General features: G+C 41.7%; 1 protein-coding gene across 1 annotated transcript in view; it reads left to right on the top strand.

The window, feature by feature from the left end:
* The first annotated feature begins 1,402 nt into the window (after positions 1–1,402).
* LOC121572665 (inactive tyrosine-protein kinase 7-like) overlaps positions 1,403–14,970 on the top strand; it is a 28,123-nt gene continuing 14,555 nt past the window's right edge. The window contains exon 1 of the mRNA XM_045211661.1: positions 1,403–1,883. Coding sequence (XP_045067596.1) covers positions 1,760–1,883 — 124 coding nt within the window. The 5' untranslated portion in view covers positions 1,403–1,759. The remainder of the gene's footprint in view (positions 1,884–14,970) is intronic.

Here is a 14,970-nt window from a genome sequence, read left to right as displayed (position 1 = left end):
CAAAAAATATATATATGCACGCATGACTGTAAGTCGCTTTGGATAAAAGTGTCTGCTAAATGGCATATTATATTATATATTATTATTATTATTATTATATTATTATATTATTATATTATTATTATTATATTATTATTATTATTATATTACAATCAAAAATATTCCAAAACATGCACTTAAGTAATACTGCAACAGATGTGGCAAAGAAATATTTTGGCCTGAATACAAAGCATTATGTTTGCGGCAAATCCAACACAACACATCACTGAGTACCACTCGTCATATTTTCAAGCATGGTGCTGGCTGCATCATGTTATGGGTATGCTTGTCATCTGCAAGGACTAGGGAGTTTTTGGGGATAAAAATAAATGGAATAAAGCTAAGCACAGCAAACTCCTAGAGGAAAACTTGGTTCAGTCTGCTTTCCAACAGACACTGGGAGAGAAATTCACCTTTCAGCAGGACAATAACCTAAATCACAAGCCCAAATCTACACTGGAGTTGCTAACCAAGATGACATAGAATGTTCCTGAGTGGCCTAGTTACATTTTTGACTTAAATCTGCTTAGAAATCTATGGCATCACTTGATAATGGCTGACTAGCAAAGATCTGTAACCAACTTGATAGAGCTTGAATAATTTTTAAAAGAATAATGGGCAAATATTGTACAATTCAGGTGTGCAAAGCTCTGAGACTTACCCAAAAAGACTCACAGCTGTGTTCGCTGCCAAAGCTGTTTCTAACTTTATTGACTCAGGGGGTTGAATACTTATCTAATCTAGATAATATATTAGCTTTTTATTTTTCATCTTTTTTTTATACCGTATTTTGTGTAGATCGATGACAAAAAATTACAATTAAATCAATTTTAATCCCACTTTGTAACACAACAAAATGTGGAAAAAGTAAAGGGGTGTGAATACTTACTGATGACACTGTATACAATGACAGCTTTTATCATGTTTGCACTGTACGATTTGCAATTTTATGTAAAATGCAAATAAAATAAAAAATGGTTTTGTGGCTTGGTGTGAAGGAGATGATTGATTCCACTCAGAATAACTCAAAAATATTTTTTTCACATACCTAGCAATTGCCATTTGATATATTTTAAGTTATTTGGCTAGGTCATAGTGTGTCTTATCAGTATACCGCCTCTGTCCAAAAATCTTACACAAATAAAAGTACAATTACAGCCTGAAAGATTTTCTGCAAAAGTAGCCTTGGCCTACAATCAAATAATCAAAATAAGTTGTATGTGCTTAGGCCTACAGAAAAATGTGTAGTTATGTTTGCATAGAAAAAGTGCAAAATTGGTACGTTTGACCTACTAAGACTACCTTCTTTTTAAAAATATTTAGTGCCCCCTCCCTCTATTCTCCAAACACCGGAAGCTTCTCATCCAAAGTGGGAGCTAAGGAGAGAGAGAGAGATAGAGAAAAAGTGAAAGGTTACTGTCATTCAATAGTTTCGAAGGAATAGGCACATTTCTTCTTTGCATTTTCTTGTCATTATTTGAAATAATGGAATAGGGCCCAAGTCTTCACATTTACGAATTGCTGGTGCAACAGTCGTATCATCATCCGACGACCACTAGACAAAGCAGTCGTTTCTCGTTGCTCTTGTCGGAGTACTTTTTAGAGGTCTTGTGAAACGCTAATAGTTCAGGTTTTCGCGCTGACTGCCTTTGGTTTGGGGTCTCGTTTTCTTGTGCGAATGATTTAACATAGTTGTGGCTTACTTTGCTGGAGTTCTATCATGGAGTTACCGTCCACAGAAAATAAATGTTTCACAGAGAGTAACCTGAACTCGGCGAATAGGCGTAGACAAGGAGTCATGCCGAAAATATACACCACCACTCTGTTTCTTCTTTTCACCAAAGGTAAGAAGACACGAAGTAGCCACAAGTCCTTCGGCACTTTAGTGTTATAAATGTATCTGCCTAATGGAAGTGTACTTATCACCCGGTACAATGTTATATACTATAGACCACTTTAAACAAGCTTTATTTCAGAAAATTTTTGTTGACTTGAAGACGCTACTGAGGAGCCCATCTTGGTTATCAAATAGCCCAAGTTGTAAGTGCCCACTAACAAAGTTGAAACAACAACGTTGTCTTGGCGTTTGAAATGTAAACCTTTAGTCTACAAAAGCCTAGGCCAGTGTAACAGTTAACGGCAGTAAACTCGTCATCACCCCCTCCCCAAAAACTCCATGTGCCAAAAACATAGTAAAGTGAAAACCATGTTGTTGCCCATTGTAGTTTTATTGTCCACCTGGTTAATTTGCATTCTGTCTTGACCCATATTCTATCCCCTTGGTCTTTGAATTGACAGCATTGCAGGGCACACAAAGAACTGTCTTCCAATGCCACACATTGTAATACTGCAATTTCCATAACAATGTGCAGTTTACAGTATGTCATTTGTGCTTAGCAGAGGTCATAACATGACCATGATTGAAAACTGTTTTTGGACAAGCTACAGTGGCAGAATAATGATCTATATTGGTTGTCTGCAACATTCATGTTGGCATGGCCTGACTTTAGAAGGTTCCCTACTGCTCAGCTTGATTCAACAGGCTCTTTCATAGAATATGGCCAGACCTGGGCTGAAGAGAGTGGGTGAAGTAACTGTACAAGGTGTGGAAAGCGTTCGACAGGGATGCTGGCCCATGTTTACTCCAATGCTTCCTACAGTTGGCTGGATGTCCTTTGGGTGGTGGACCATTCTTGATACACACAGGAAAATGTAGTGTGTGAAAAACCCAGCAGCATTGCAGTTCTTGAGACAAACCGGTGTGCCTGGTACCTACTACCATACCCCGTTCAAAGGCACCTTTGTATTGCCCTTTCACCATCTGAATGGCACACATACACAATCCATGTCTCAATTGTCTCCAGGCTTAAAAATCCTTATTTAACTTGTCTCCTTCCCTTCATCTACACTGATTTGAAGTGGATTTAACAAGTGACATCAATAAAGAATCATAGCTTTCACCTGGATTCACCTGGTCAGTCTGTCATGGAAAGAGCAGGTGTTCTTAATGATCCAACCTTTTCCAATCATCTTTGAGCTCCAATTCTGATTGGGCTGCACAGGCTGATTGTTAGAGCTTGTCAGGAATGATATGTGCATAGAGATCCTATAACTGAATTATAGGATTCCTATGGATATGTTGATGAGGCACATACTGTAGTACAGCGTGCAGAAGGGTCATTTATCTACAGTGGGGAGAACAAGTATTTGATACACTGCCGATTTTGCAGGTTTTCCTACTTACAAAGCATGTAGAGGTCTGTACTTTTTATCATAGGTACACTTCAACTGTGAGAGACGGAATCTAAAACAAAAATCCAGAAAATCACATTGTATGATTTTTAAGTAATTAATTAGCATTTTATTGCATGACATAAGTATTTGATACATTAGAAAAGCAGAACTTAATATTTGGTACAGAAACCTTTGTTTGCAATTACAGAGATCATACGTTTCCTGTAGGTCTTGACCAGGTTTGCAGACACTGCAGCAGGGATTTTGGCCCACTCCTCCATACAGACCTTCTCCAGATCCTTCAGGTTTAGGGGCTGTCGCTTGGCAATATGGACTTTCAACTCCCTCCAAAGATTTTCTATTGGGTTTAGGTCTGGAGACTGGCTAGGCCACTCCAGGACCTTGAGATGCTTCTTACAGAGCCACTCCTTAGTTGCCCTGGCTGTGTGTTTCGGGTCGTTGTCATGCTGGAAGACCCAGCCACGATCCATCTTCAATGCTCTTACTGAGGGAAGGAGGTTGTTGGCCAAGATATCGCGATACATGGCCCCATCCATCCTCCCCTCAATACGGTGCAGTCGTCCTGTCCCCTTTGCAGAAAAGCATCCCCAAAGAATGATGATGTTTCCACCTCCATGCTTCACGGTTGGGATGGTGTTCTTGGGTTTGTACTCATCCTTCTTCTTCCTCCAAACACGGCGAGTGGAGTTTAGACCAAAAAGCTCTATTTTTGTCTCATCAGACCACATGACCTTCTCCCATTCCTCCTCTAGATCATCCAGATGGTCATTGGCTAACTTCAGACGGGCCTGGACATGCGCTGGCTTGAGCAGGGGGACCTTGCGTGCGCTGCAGGATTTTAATCCATGACGGCGTAGTGTGTTACTAATGGTTTTCTTTGAGACTGTGGTCCCAGCTCTCCTCAGGTCATTGACCAGGTTCTGCCGTGTAGTTCTGGGCTGATCCTTCACCTTCCTCATGATCATTGATGCCCCACGAGGTGAGATCTTGCATGGAGCCCCAGACCGAGGGTGATTGACCGTCATCTTGAACTTCTTCCATTTTCTAATAATTGCATCAACAGTTGTTGCCTTCTCACCAAGCTGCTTGCCTATTGTCCTGTAGCCCATCCCAGCCTTGTGCAGGTCTACAATTTTATCCCTGATGTCCTTACACAGCTCTCTGGTCTTGGCCATTGTGGAGAGGTTGGAGTCTGTTTGATTGAGTGTGTGGACAGGTGTGTTTTATACAGGTAACGAGTTCAAACAGGCGCAGTTAATACAGGTAATGAGTGGAGAACAGGAGGGCTTCTTAAAGAAAAACTAACAGGTCTGTGAGAGCCGGAATTCTTACTGGTTGGTAGGTGATCAAATACTTATGTCATGCAATAAAATGCAAATTATTACTTAAAAATCATACAATGTGATTTTCTGGATTTTTGTTTTAGATTCTGTCTCTCACAGTTGAAGTGTACCTATGATAAAAACGACAGACCTCTACATGCTTTGTAAGTAGGAAACACTGCCGATTTAGCAGGTTATCAAATACTTGTTCTCCCCACTGTATGCTGCAGGCTAAAGCCGCTTGTAAAGGTTTAAGGTAAGCTTGTGCAAAGCAGTGATATGGCTCAAGCTCAATGCTTTTGCATTGGTCCTTCTCCAATGTCCCAATGTATGACTAGTGGATTATTTTTTATTTTTTTAAATCTTGTAGGGAAGTGGGAGTGTAGAGAAACAGTCAGAGAATGGATTTGTATCTTTTTGGAGACATGGAGAAAAAGTGTGTAGGGGGGTTGTCTTTGGCCTCAGGGTCTCTGGAGGAAATGGCACTACATTTGCATGGAAACCCAAGAGATAAAAGCAGCCTGACCAGAGACTTCACAGGTAGTTGAGGGGCCTGCTTGATCTTTAGAACTCGAGGGGGACCATCTCCTTCCATTGTTATGGAAATCAGGATTGGTCTGGGAAAAATACTTTAGAAGCACTCACTGTAGTTGCAAAGACAGAGGTAGTATCATTTCACTTGAAAAGTCCCTTTGCTCTGAATTGGGCTCACAATAATGTTTAGTTTATTCTAAACTAAGATGACTGAGAAGCATGCTCGCTGTAATATGGTTACGTGGAAAAGAGCCCCCAGTCTTATTGGACTGTTTTACAGTTACATTTACGTCATTTAGCAGACGCTCTTATCCAGAGCGACTTACAGTTAGTGAGTGCATACATAATTTTTTTCATACTGGCCCCCCGTGGGAATGCAAGGCTCCATGTATTGTTTGAAATATCAACATTTTGCCTTCTGGGGCTTCAGAGAGGGATTTTTTTTTTTATTCAGATAGATTTTCATCAAAACCATATTGTGAGCCCTTTTCCCCTGACAAGATGGTCCTGCGTCGTGATTAAGACCTACAGTGTATAATGTGAAACATCCTATGCCTCGAAGTACTGGAATATGGCCTGCGTCGAGGAGGTTTCAGTTAAAGGAATAGTTCACATTGATTGCAAATGTAACTTGTCTTATGGCTATTTGGAGAGTTGTCTATCTACCTGGAGAGCCGGCGATCTAATATTTGGGTATGTTTACTTTGCTATACAGACAGTTTTTGGGCAGCTGACACTAGTATCGATTATTTTCTTGGTAATTTTACCCTTAACATGAGGTACATTTGTAAATTGAGTGAACTATCTCTGAAACCGACGGTGCCCACACAGGACATAGGCGATGCTACAGCAGGCTATATCACACAGGACATAGGCGATGCTACAGCAGGCTATATCACACAGGACATAGGCGATGCTACAGCATGCTATATCACAGAGAAGAGGAAGTGATGATAACCAAACCATTACTAAAATAATGATAAGTTACCTTGGTTTCCAATAAGATCAATCATTACCATTTGCAGCAATGGCACAGTATTCTAAACTTATTTCCAACGTTCATCCAATTTGTGTAGTACTTTCAGAGCTTGTACACATTTGCTGGTTTGATCAAAACCCAGTCCTTATTTCCTATACTGCCATCTGTCCCTGCTGTGTTTCTTGTTAAAACAAAGTCAACTACTCGTATGAAAGAGAGGGCCACTCTGTTCTATGACATATGTGATGATGGAGGAGAAGCAGCTGAAATGTCTTGAAACACGTTCTGGATTAGACGTGATGGCTCGTTCTTCCCTCTGGTCTAACTCCTCAGAGGGTCTCATAGGTCTTTGGGACTGTGCAGTTAAATGTCGGGGGCAACCATCACTGTTCTCTATTGGCACAGCTCTGGCAGCTGCAGTTTGATCAGACATACAAGAGTGTTTGGGGCGGCGCACAATTGGCCCAGCGTCGTCCAGGGTAGGGGAGGGAATGTCCGGCAGGGATGTATCTCAGTTGGTAGAGCATGGCGTTTGCAACGCCAGGGTTGTGGGTTCGTTTCCCACGGGGGGCCAGTATGAAAAAATAAATAAATAATAATAAAAATAAAAATGTATGAACTCACTAACTGTAAGTCGCTCTGGATAAGAGCGTCTGCTAAATGACTAAAATGTAATGTTTGTTTATTACAGCTGAACTTAAAGATCTGGAAAATATGTTTGAAGGAGTTTTTTTGTGTGAAAAATAATCAATCTCACCACTATAGCCCTTTAGTCAACCAAACCAAATGGTGTTAGCAGTCTGTGGGCGATGGGCAGACCTGATATAGGGCATTTATTTGAGAGGGGGTTGACGTATAAAGATTTGTCGTACTATAATTAGAACTGTAAAAATAAGGCCCCAAAACCTCTAGGCAACATCACACACACAAATACAATATGCACAATTCAAATGTAACGATGGAGATTCACTATTTAGATGAGTAACTGTTAACCGCTGCACAGTATTTGAAGCAATACAACAGTGACACTGTATTTACACAGTCAAAATATCACACAAGGTTTCAGAATTACGTGGGGGGGAGGGGGAATGTAAAGGTAACATCTCTAATTGAGAGTTCTCTGATATGGTAGATGCTCCTCATAGGATGATTGATGCCACTATATTTGCTTGTTGAGTAATTTTACCCTGGGTAAACCCAGCCGGGGTCATGCCAAAGCATGTTGTAACCGAGGTGCTTGTGATTAGTTTCCACAATGCCTTCCATATTTGGCGCCCAACCAAAGAAAAGACGATGCCAGCGGCTGACATAACTGATGTTTGATCTGATAGCCCTTAATGAGCTCCTAAAATGACAGCCTGGCAGATGTTTGAAATGAATGCCTGCGTAAACCATGCCACCCGTCGTGAGATTGCTCGCCGGCAGACAAATAGCAGGGCCTTGGCAAGGAGGAAGAGTCTGCTCATAAGATGTCAAGTCGTCTGATATGGAGTGTCAGCCAGGAACGGCCTGTACAAAATGGTGGAAAACAGGTCTGTTTTGAAATGTCTAATGATGAACTGTTCAACAACCAGCTCCGCGCTATTTGGTCTCCAGACTCATGGTAGTATGTGTTTTAAACATTTCAAAGCATTTGATATAACTATTGTGTTTTTCCTGCTAAATGGGGCATTCTTTAGAACCAATTTAGGAAACTACATCTGCGTGTGGATCTGTTACTCTGGCATACTTGGGCACTTTCTTTTTTTATATCCCCTTTTTTCACTCTTTGAAGGAAATGGCTTTGTTGGTAAAAAATAAGCTATATTTAGCTTTGAACTTGAAGTAGGCTCCTTTGCTTATTTTCAGGAGGATCTGTTTCTGAAAACGTCTCCAATTTCTTTTGTGTGGCCAGGAAACGTTGTGTTGAAAGCAACAGCCAAGTCACTGGTTGCAACAAGGATTAAAAACTGAAAATCGTGTGGAAGATACACAATCTTTGGGATTTGAGTCATCAGTTGCAGAATAACTTTGATGACCCAATTGTTGAAGGATTCCATTATTGTCATAACTTGTTAACTTCATCCCTCCATTAACATCGTCTTTTGTATGGTCTGTTTGGCGTTAGGTCAAAAGCGAACATTTTTGCCGTTGCACATACTTCACTGCCACTTTATAGATTTGTCAAAAATGTCACCTTTTTTAGACATGCCTTTCTGCCAAAGCTAGGACATAGGCTTGTCTTTCAGCCACAGATGAGCCATTGGCACCATATCAGTCAAGGAGCATAGCCCTGTAACTCTGGCAAACCTCAGTGCTGCTGACTGGGATAGGACTGTTTCCATATTATAAAGTACAGTAGGAAAGCCGGGCAGATGTCATTCACAATTCCACATAGATATTAGACAGCCTTTATTTCCCATTTTTACAGAGGAGATTTCACTGTTAGTCTACACCTGTTGTTTATGAAGCATGTGACAAATATTTAATTTATTTCATATATTGAAGACTGATGGATGAATATTTTCCAGACAAATTATGGCTTTTTAATAAGACTATTTGCAGATAAAATAAAGTGACAAAAGCATGTCATCAAAATACATAAACCCTGAACAACACACCCCCAGAACTACTTGTGTTTTGTGCGAATGCTAAGTAATGAAATGAGAGCAATCGCTCACACAGTGTATAAACTATCCACAAAGTAGTAGTCTACTGTCTATGTCCGCACCATCCCTTCATGCTCCTCGAAAATGACGATAGCATGTGAAATGGACAACAAAACCTCCAGATGAAAAGAACCCTGTCTGACAGAGCCAATCACAAATATGCATGGCTCTCGTTGAACACGATGAGGCAAACTAAAGGCTGCTGAAAAGCCACAGGCCACAATCATCAAGGGAAATCCACACAGACTGATTCCAGGGCAGAGAGGTCACAAGAGCAGGGGAAAAGAGATGATTTGACACTTCGCCACCCAAGAACAAGCTCAGTCGGAACCGTTTGAAGAACTAGGGACATGAGTGATGGTACCTTTGAGTCCCTCTGTGGTGAAACAATATTTATTGCTAGATTTTTTTTTGCCCTTTGTTGCATATGATCCCTTTCCTCTCAAGGGCTGTCTGGAGAGACTTGTTTTAGGAACGATTTTAGTCTGTTGGCCTGCCTGGAACCAATGCGAAGCTGCCTGGTGAAACTCTTGAGCGCTCTGCAGAGAGAACAAGTGGTTCTTGTTATAAGATCAGAATTTGTGTAATTAAATTGAAGTCCACATGCTTTTCATTAGGCTCAATCTCTTTCCAGAGCCAAATTTAGAAATCCCACAACATTCCCCGAGCACCAAAGGCTTTTTAGATTTTATGTAAGATAAAGAGAAGCTTGTGGAATTTACTGTGGAGGATAGACTGAACTTCAGTACTACACACATTTCCCCTTCCCGCCAATATTGTTTGTGAGAAGAAATAGTCTTGGCATATTAACCAAGTAATTATCAACATATGAGGTCTGAAAAACTGCCGGGTTGCACGACTGTGAACGTCCCAAGCCTCGCCTTCTAAAACGTTTTCTGGCTTTCAACATCCTCTGCTGTTGGCCTCCCTTAATGTTTATTGTATTTTGTCCCTCCTTGTGTGCTGTAGGGGTGTTGTTTGTTTGTCGGAGGCCCCACGCTTTCTGCGGTACGCAGCAGTCGCTTGCACTTCTCGCAGCATGAGGTCAACACTGCCAACTGGGGTGAAGCAGGGGGTGTAGAGGAGGATGAATCCCCCCCATGGGGCACAGCTAATTGCATCACATTCTAAATCTCACAGCGAAAACACATACTCTGGATGGACTTCCAAGTCTGAGCTGCCTCCGGCAGATGCCATACCACGGCGGGGGTGGGGGGGGCATAGTTGAGATGGGTTGTAACCTGGCTTTGGTGGTGCATCAATTGTTATTTCCCTCCGAAAACAGAGAGTAGGCTAGTTTATCACCTTCAAGCCAGTTCAGCCAACAGTAAAATGAAAGCCACAAGGCTGGACCCCTGAGTCCTCCAGGGCCGTAAACTTGCCTCTGGACTCTAACGATGGAGGTACACAGAAAAGCTTTTCTTTTCTTCTCCAGGAGCATATCAAATTAGGCATAAGTAAAGGCTTTAATTTCTGGATCAGATGGAAAAGGTGTCTTACTAAACTTTAAAGACTTTTCCCTTGTAGATGTTATCAGAAATGCATCAAAACCCTGCCAACTAATATCAACACTTATATTTCATTTTGGAGAAATTGTTTACCTTCTGTAAGTTTAAGAAATATTGCCTTGTGCCTCCTTAATTCCGTAACCAAAAACCCACATATCTTTAAGATATTTTTAAATGTCTCTCCCTCATGAGGAGGGAGGATAATGAAAGTTCACAGAAGGAACAAGTAATGGTAGACCTACCAATTAGTTATAGTGATTTTACTGATATCAATTTTATTTATGAATTATTAAGTGAATAAAACTCGTAATTCCGATACCAAATTGGTAACCGAATTACCCAACAAATCAGTAATGGAATTACTGCAACTGAATTGGCTACAATGGGAAATCATAATAGTCACAAACCACAGTTGGGTCACCTGCTACTGTCCTCCCTTCCGCTGTCATACTGTTATGTTCAGCTCATAACTGTTTTCTTTCTGTTGTCTGGTGGTCAAACCAAGAGTGTTAAAACAATCTGAGTCTGGACGACTCCTCCCTGTCTCTCTCCCTTTCTCTCTCTCACTGTCCAGTTAATGTCACCTCTCCCAGCTCTTAATGACACCTACCCATGAGCCCCCTGTAACCAGCATCCTAACGCACTGACCGACATCGGAAGTCCATGGATGTTGTAAAGTAGTTTAAATTTGGTCAGTCCACCCTGGCATTGATGTTTAACGTCCACAGATGGACCGGACTGGACCAAATCTGAACCTATCATAGACGTATGTTTCACAAGTTTGGATAGCACAGTACAGTGAGTAGAGCATAGTGGAGTATAACTACAGATTTCAGCACCCAAAGAATAGCCTGGTTTTACACAGGACAATTCATGTGTAAATGCTGCAGTCCGCCCACACACTAGTTGCCACTCAACTCCATCATAAATCGTTGAGTTTAGTCTGCTAAATAGAGTACGGTACAATATAGTACAGTATATTGTACTGAACTATACTCTACTGAACTCTACTATAATGTAATTTACTCTACTACAATGTATTGAACTGTGCTGCACTGTGATGTCCAAACTTGTGAAACAGAGAAAGACATTCATAATGATGCATTTCTGTGTAGTACAGATCAGGGACCCATGATGTAATTCCATTACCGGGTGTAAATCCACTTCACTTACTGTAGTTCAGTAACCAAAATATATTTTTTCAAGGTGCTATGTCATAGCTGACACCCCATTCTTTCTGCAGACATCTTTGAATCTTATATTTAAGAGTTTTTGGGAAACGTGGTCGCATATAAACCTGAGGGAGATTTTACCGTAATTCTGTTAAAAAAAGTTTGCATCTGCACAGTTCTTACACTAAATTAGTTTAGGAAAAATATTCAGTGGAAATTGTTAGAAGTAGTCCTTGTGCAAAGAGTTGTACTTAGAAATGGTTCCGTGACCGTGGAATTGCCCCTGCAAATCCATAAAGTTCTCCAATGGCTCAAAAGTGTTGAAATTCTGTGAGTGTCGTTGATCTTTTTTAGGTTAAGAAAATGAATGCCCCCCCTCCCTTGTGAATGGTTGGAGCCATACTTAGTGGGGAGTCGTAAAGTAAACCACTCTGGGTATGTTCCACTCAGTGGCAATTGGTGGTTTAATTTTGTTTTATGTTACAGATCAAATCCATTAGACTTTGCTCTAGTATTTGTGTCTTAGTCATGTAATTAAATACTTTTTTTTTTACATTCATAATCTCCACCAAGAAAATGACCATGTATGGCCATAGCACGCTCCCACTCATCTCTGCGCCCACCCCCCTCCAGCTGTTTTGTCCCTTGTATGTGCAGTGAAGGGGCAGGGGATTCTCATATAAATGTTTTGGCCACAGATGGGTATCCATCTCACTGCTGGGCCCCTGCGTTAAATGAAAGGAACGGTTCATTGAGGGTTTAAAGCCTCATCGGCCTCCGATACAATCTCATGCCATGCTCTCTTTGATGACAGGACAGAAGAGAACAGCTGCAATGCAAACTCAAAGGACAGTTCCATCCTAGGGCTGGGCGCTATATCGAATTAATTCCAATTCATTCCAAATGCCTGTATCACAAGAATTTAAGTTATTTTTAATTTTTCGTTTTTATGAGCGTTTATGTCCGCTTGTTCTCATGTTGTCTTTTTGGTCTTGTCTCCTTCGCGGAAAGGCAGGCGACAAGCTTAGGTCCAAAATAAGCCCATAGAAACACATTGGGATTTTTGGTGAGAGTGAAACCTCTCGCTTCGTCTTTTCCTCTCTGTTTACATTTACACACACACACCAAGCCCCTCCCCCTGACACACCAACAGAGTTGAGAGATCACTTCTTCCCCTCTGACAAGCGGTTTCAACTCGCTATTTGAGGTTTGGTCCAACAGAATCTGAAACACATTGAGACATTATTTTACTGTAATAAAGAAGTTAACCTTTCTAATGATACCCTTTTTATGTTTCAACTACTCAAATTGCACACAGAGCAGACACTACTTAAACAGGAGTATCAATGAACATTGATTCTGGAAAATGTATGCTCAGTTTGTCGCGCGCGGCATTGCGGTACCATGTACCGCTATCAACATTTTAGCTAAAGACTGTTATACTAGCTGTCTAGTCTGTTTTATTTTTATTATAAATGTGCAATATGCATTCAAACACAATTATATAATGAACTGGCAACTCGTTTTCATTCTGAGAAATAAGGTAGGCCACTTGATTTCAACTCAACATCTGAACAAAGTGGACAGGCTAGCATGCTGTTCAAACAGTTGGAGACAGACAGAAGGGTGTGTTCATAACAATTCAACTGTTCTGCCTTGTTAGATTGCAAATAGTTAGCTAAACTTAAAATATAAATATTAGCTGGCTACTCACTAGCACGTTCTTCTGCTTGAGAGATTGTTTATGAGACTTGTGTTCATTTTCTATACAGTAATACCTGCTATTAGTGAATGTGCATTATGCATTGTTCTGGTAAAATGTTTTAACAAAAAGGGCATGTTCATAGACTGACTTAAAAGCCAGATCAGTGATTATTGCAACAACAAAAAAAGCAGGTTAAACTAGTTTGATAAAATAAATAAATAATTAGTGGGGCTTATTTAGCCTAATTTCACATGCCGTGAATTCATTAGATTATTGCTGACTATTTGAAATGCGGTGTATTTGACATTTTTTGAATGGCGGATGCTCAATATTCAAATCTGAATAGGAGTTCCACGTCCTACAAGAAGACCGGTTGAGGGACGCACGTCGCGGAGGAGTGACGCCATCTGACGTGAGACATTGTGTGCCACCGACTGACCAAGGTTCTGCCAGCAACCAAATCACTGGCACCCTGCACCTCTGCATCATGGCCCTTATCAGAGTGGATTTACCGCCAGCCCCTCCAGGTCTCCCCTTTTGCCTGTTGTCTGTCAATCTGGACTGTGTGTGATTAAATGGAGGGTAACTTGCTCCTACTGCACTGTCCCAATGGACCGCAGTCCCCCACTGGTTAATCTCAGTATCTGCGGGCATTTCAGAGCGGGCACCTGTTTAGCCATGTCCAGCCTGACACTCCAGTCCCTCGACGTGGGAGCAGCTGCACAAACACCCAACTTCCTGCTCTCCCCGGGCCCTCCGCTTGGTCTTGTGAACCCCCACCTACCCCCTTCGACTGCAACCCCCCCCCACACCCCTTAAATGGCTGTTTGTTTGAGGAGTCCAGGCCCAGTGTGATACCGCAGGCCCAACTGCCTTGCCCGACTATTAGGCCGTTCTGGGCTGTTATGTTACCCCAGGGAAATCAGCAGCTGAAAGTGATAAGTGCTCTAATATGTTGCCTTCTCGCCCTCGACAGCCACGGAGCTCGATGACTTCATTCATTTTTCGCATGCTCCCATGGCGCAGTCTCAAGTGGATGAGATGAGGACAATGGGAGATTCAGTTTCTACTGTTGTGTATTTGCATAACGGTGCTCTTCAGCCTTGCAAACCATGGGTATGGTGAAACATACCTCCAGTAATAATTGTGGCAAGCTCAAATTTCCATACAAGGCTGCTATGTCATTTATGGACCCCCCCCCCCACACTCAGTGTCCGGTGGGTCAAACCACTGGTCATATTTCAAAGGGTGGTTTTGTTTTAACCATGGCTCAATTTAATGCTTGGCTCCTTTAGTGGACAGGTGGTCCAAAGCAACTCTACACCATTGTTAAATATGAGTCTGCTCACATCCATGCATCCATGGAGTCCTCCTTACCCCTGGTATATAGCATCGAAATAGGTCAGTTGGAAGTTACAACAGAGGAAGCCCACAATGTAAGGTAACGTTCTCATTTTTATTCTACAGTTTGCCGTTGTGGTCTCTCCCAGTCGTCTTCACATTCCACAGCCTTCTGTCTGTTGCGAATTAAACCTCCAAATGTTTCTGTGCCCATCTTTCCTGCCTACAGTCAATAGCGCTTGGTGGGAGGTCCCTGCATCCACAACGAAGCCTTGTAGGTATCTCAAATGGAACCAGTCACAGACCCAGTATCTTTACACCAGAGGGTCATTGACCGCTGCGCATCAAAGCCCTCCTTTGTGAGAGAGAGGGAGAAACCACAGGAGCTTTTTGGCACTAACAGAGCCAAGTTGAGCTTTGAGACTAGTAGGGTACCACTATACGAGCTGGAAGAGAAAGCCCTAAAG

Source organism: Coregonus clupeaformis, chromosome 38 (genome assembly GCF_020615455.1).
Source record: "Coregonus clupeaformis isolate EN_2021a chromosome 38, ASM2061545v1, whole genome shotgun sequence".
Taxonomy (NCBI): domain Eukaryota; kingdom Metazoa; phylum Chordata; class Actinopteri; order Salmoniformes; family Salmonidae; genus Coregonus; species Coregonus clupeaformis.
This window is presented reverse-complemented; position numbering and strand designations above follow the sequence as displayed.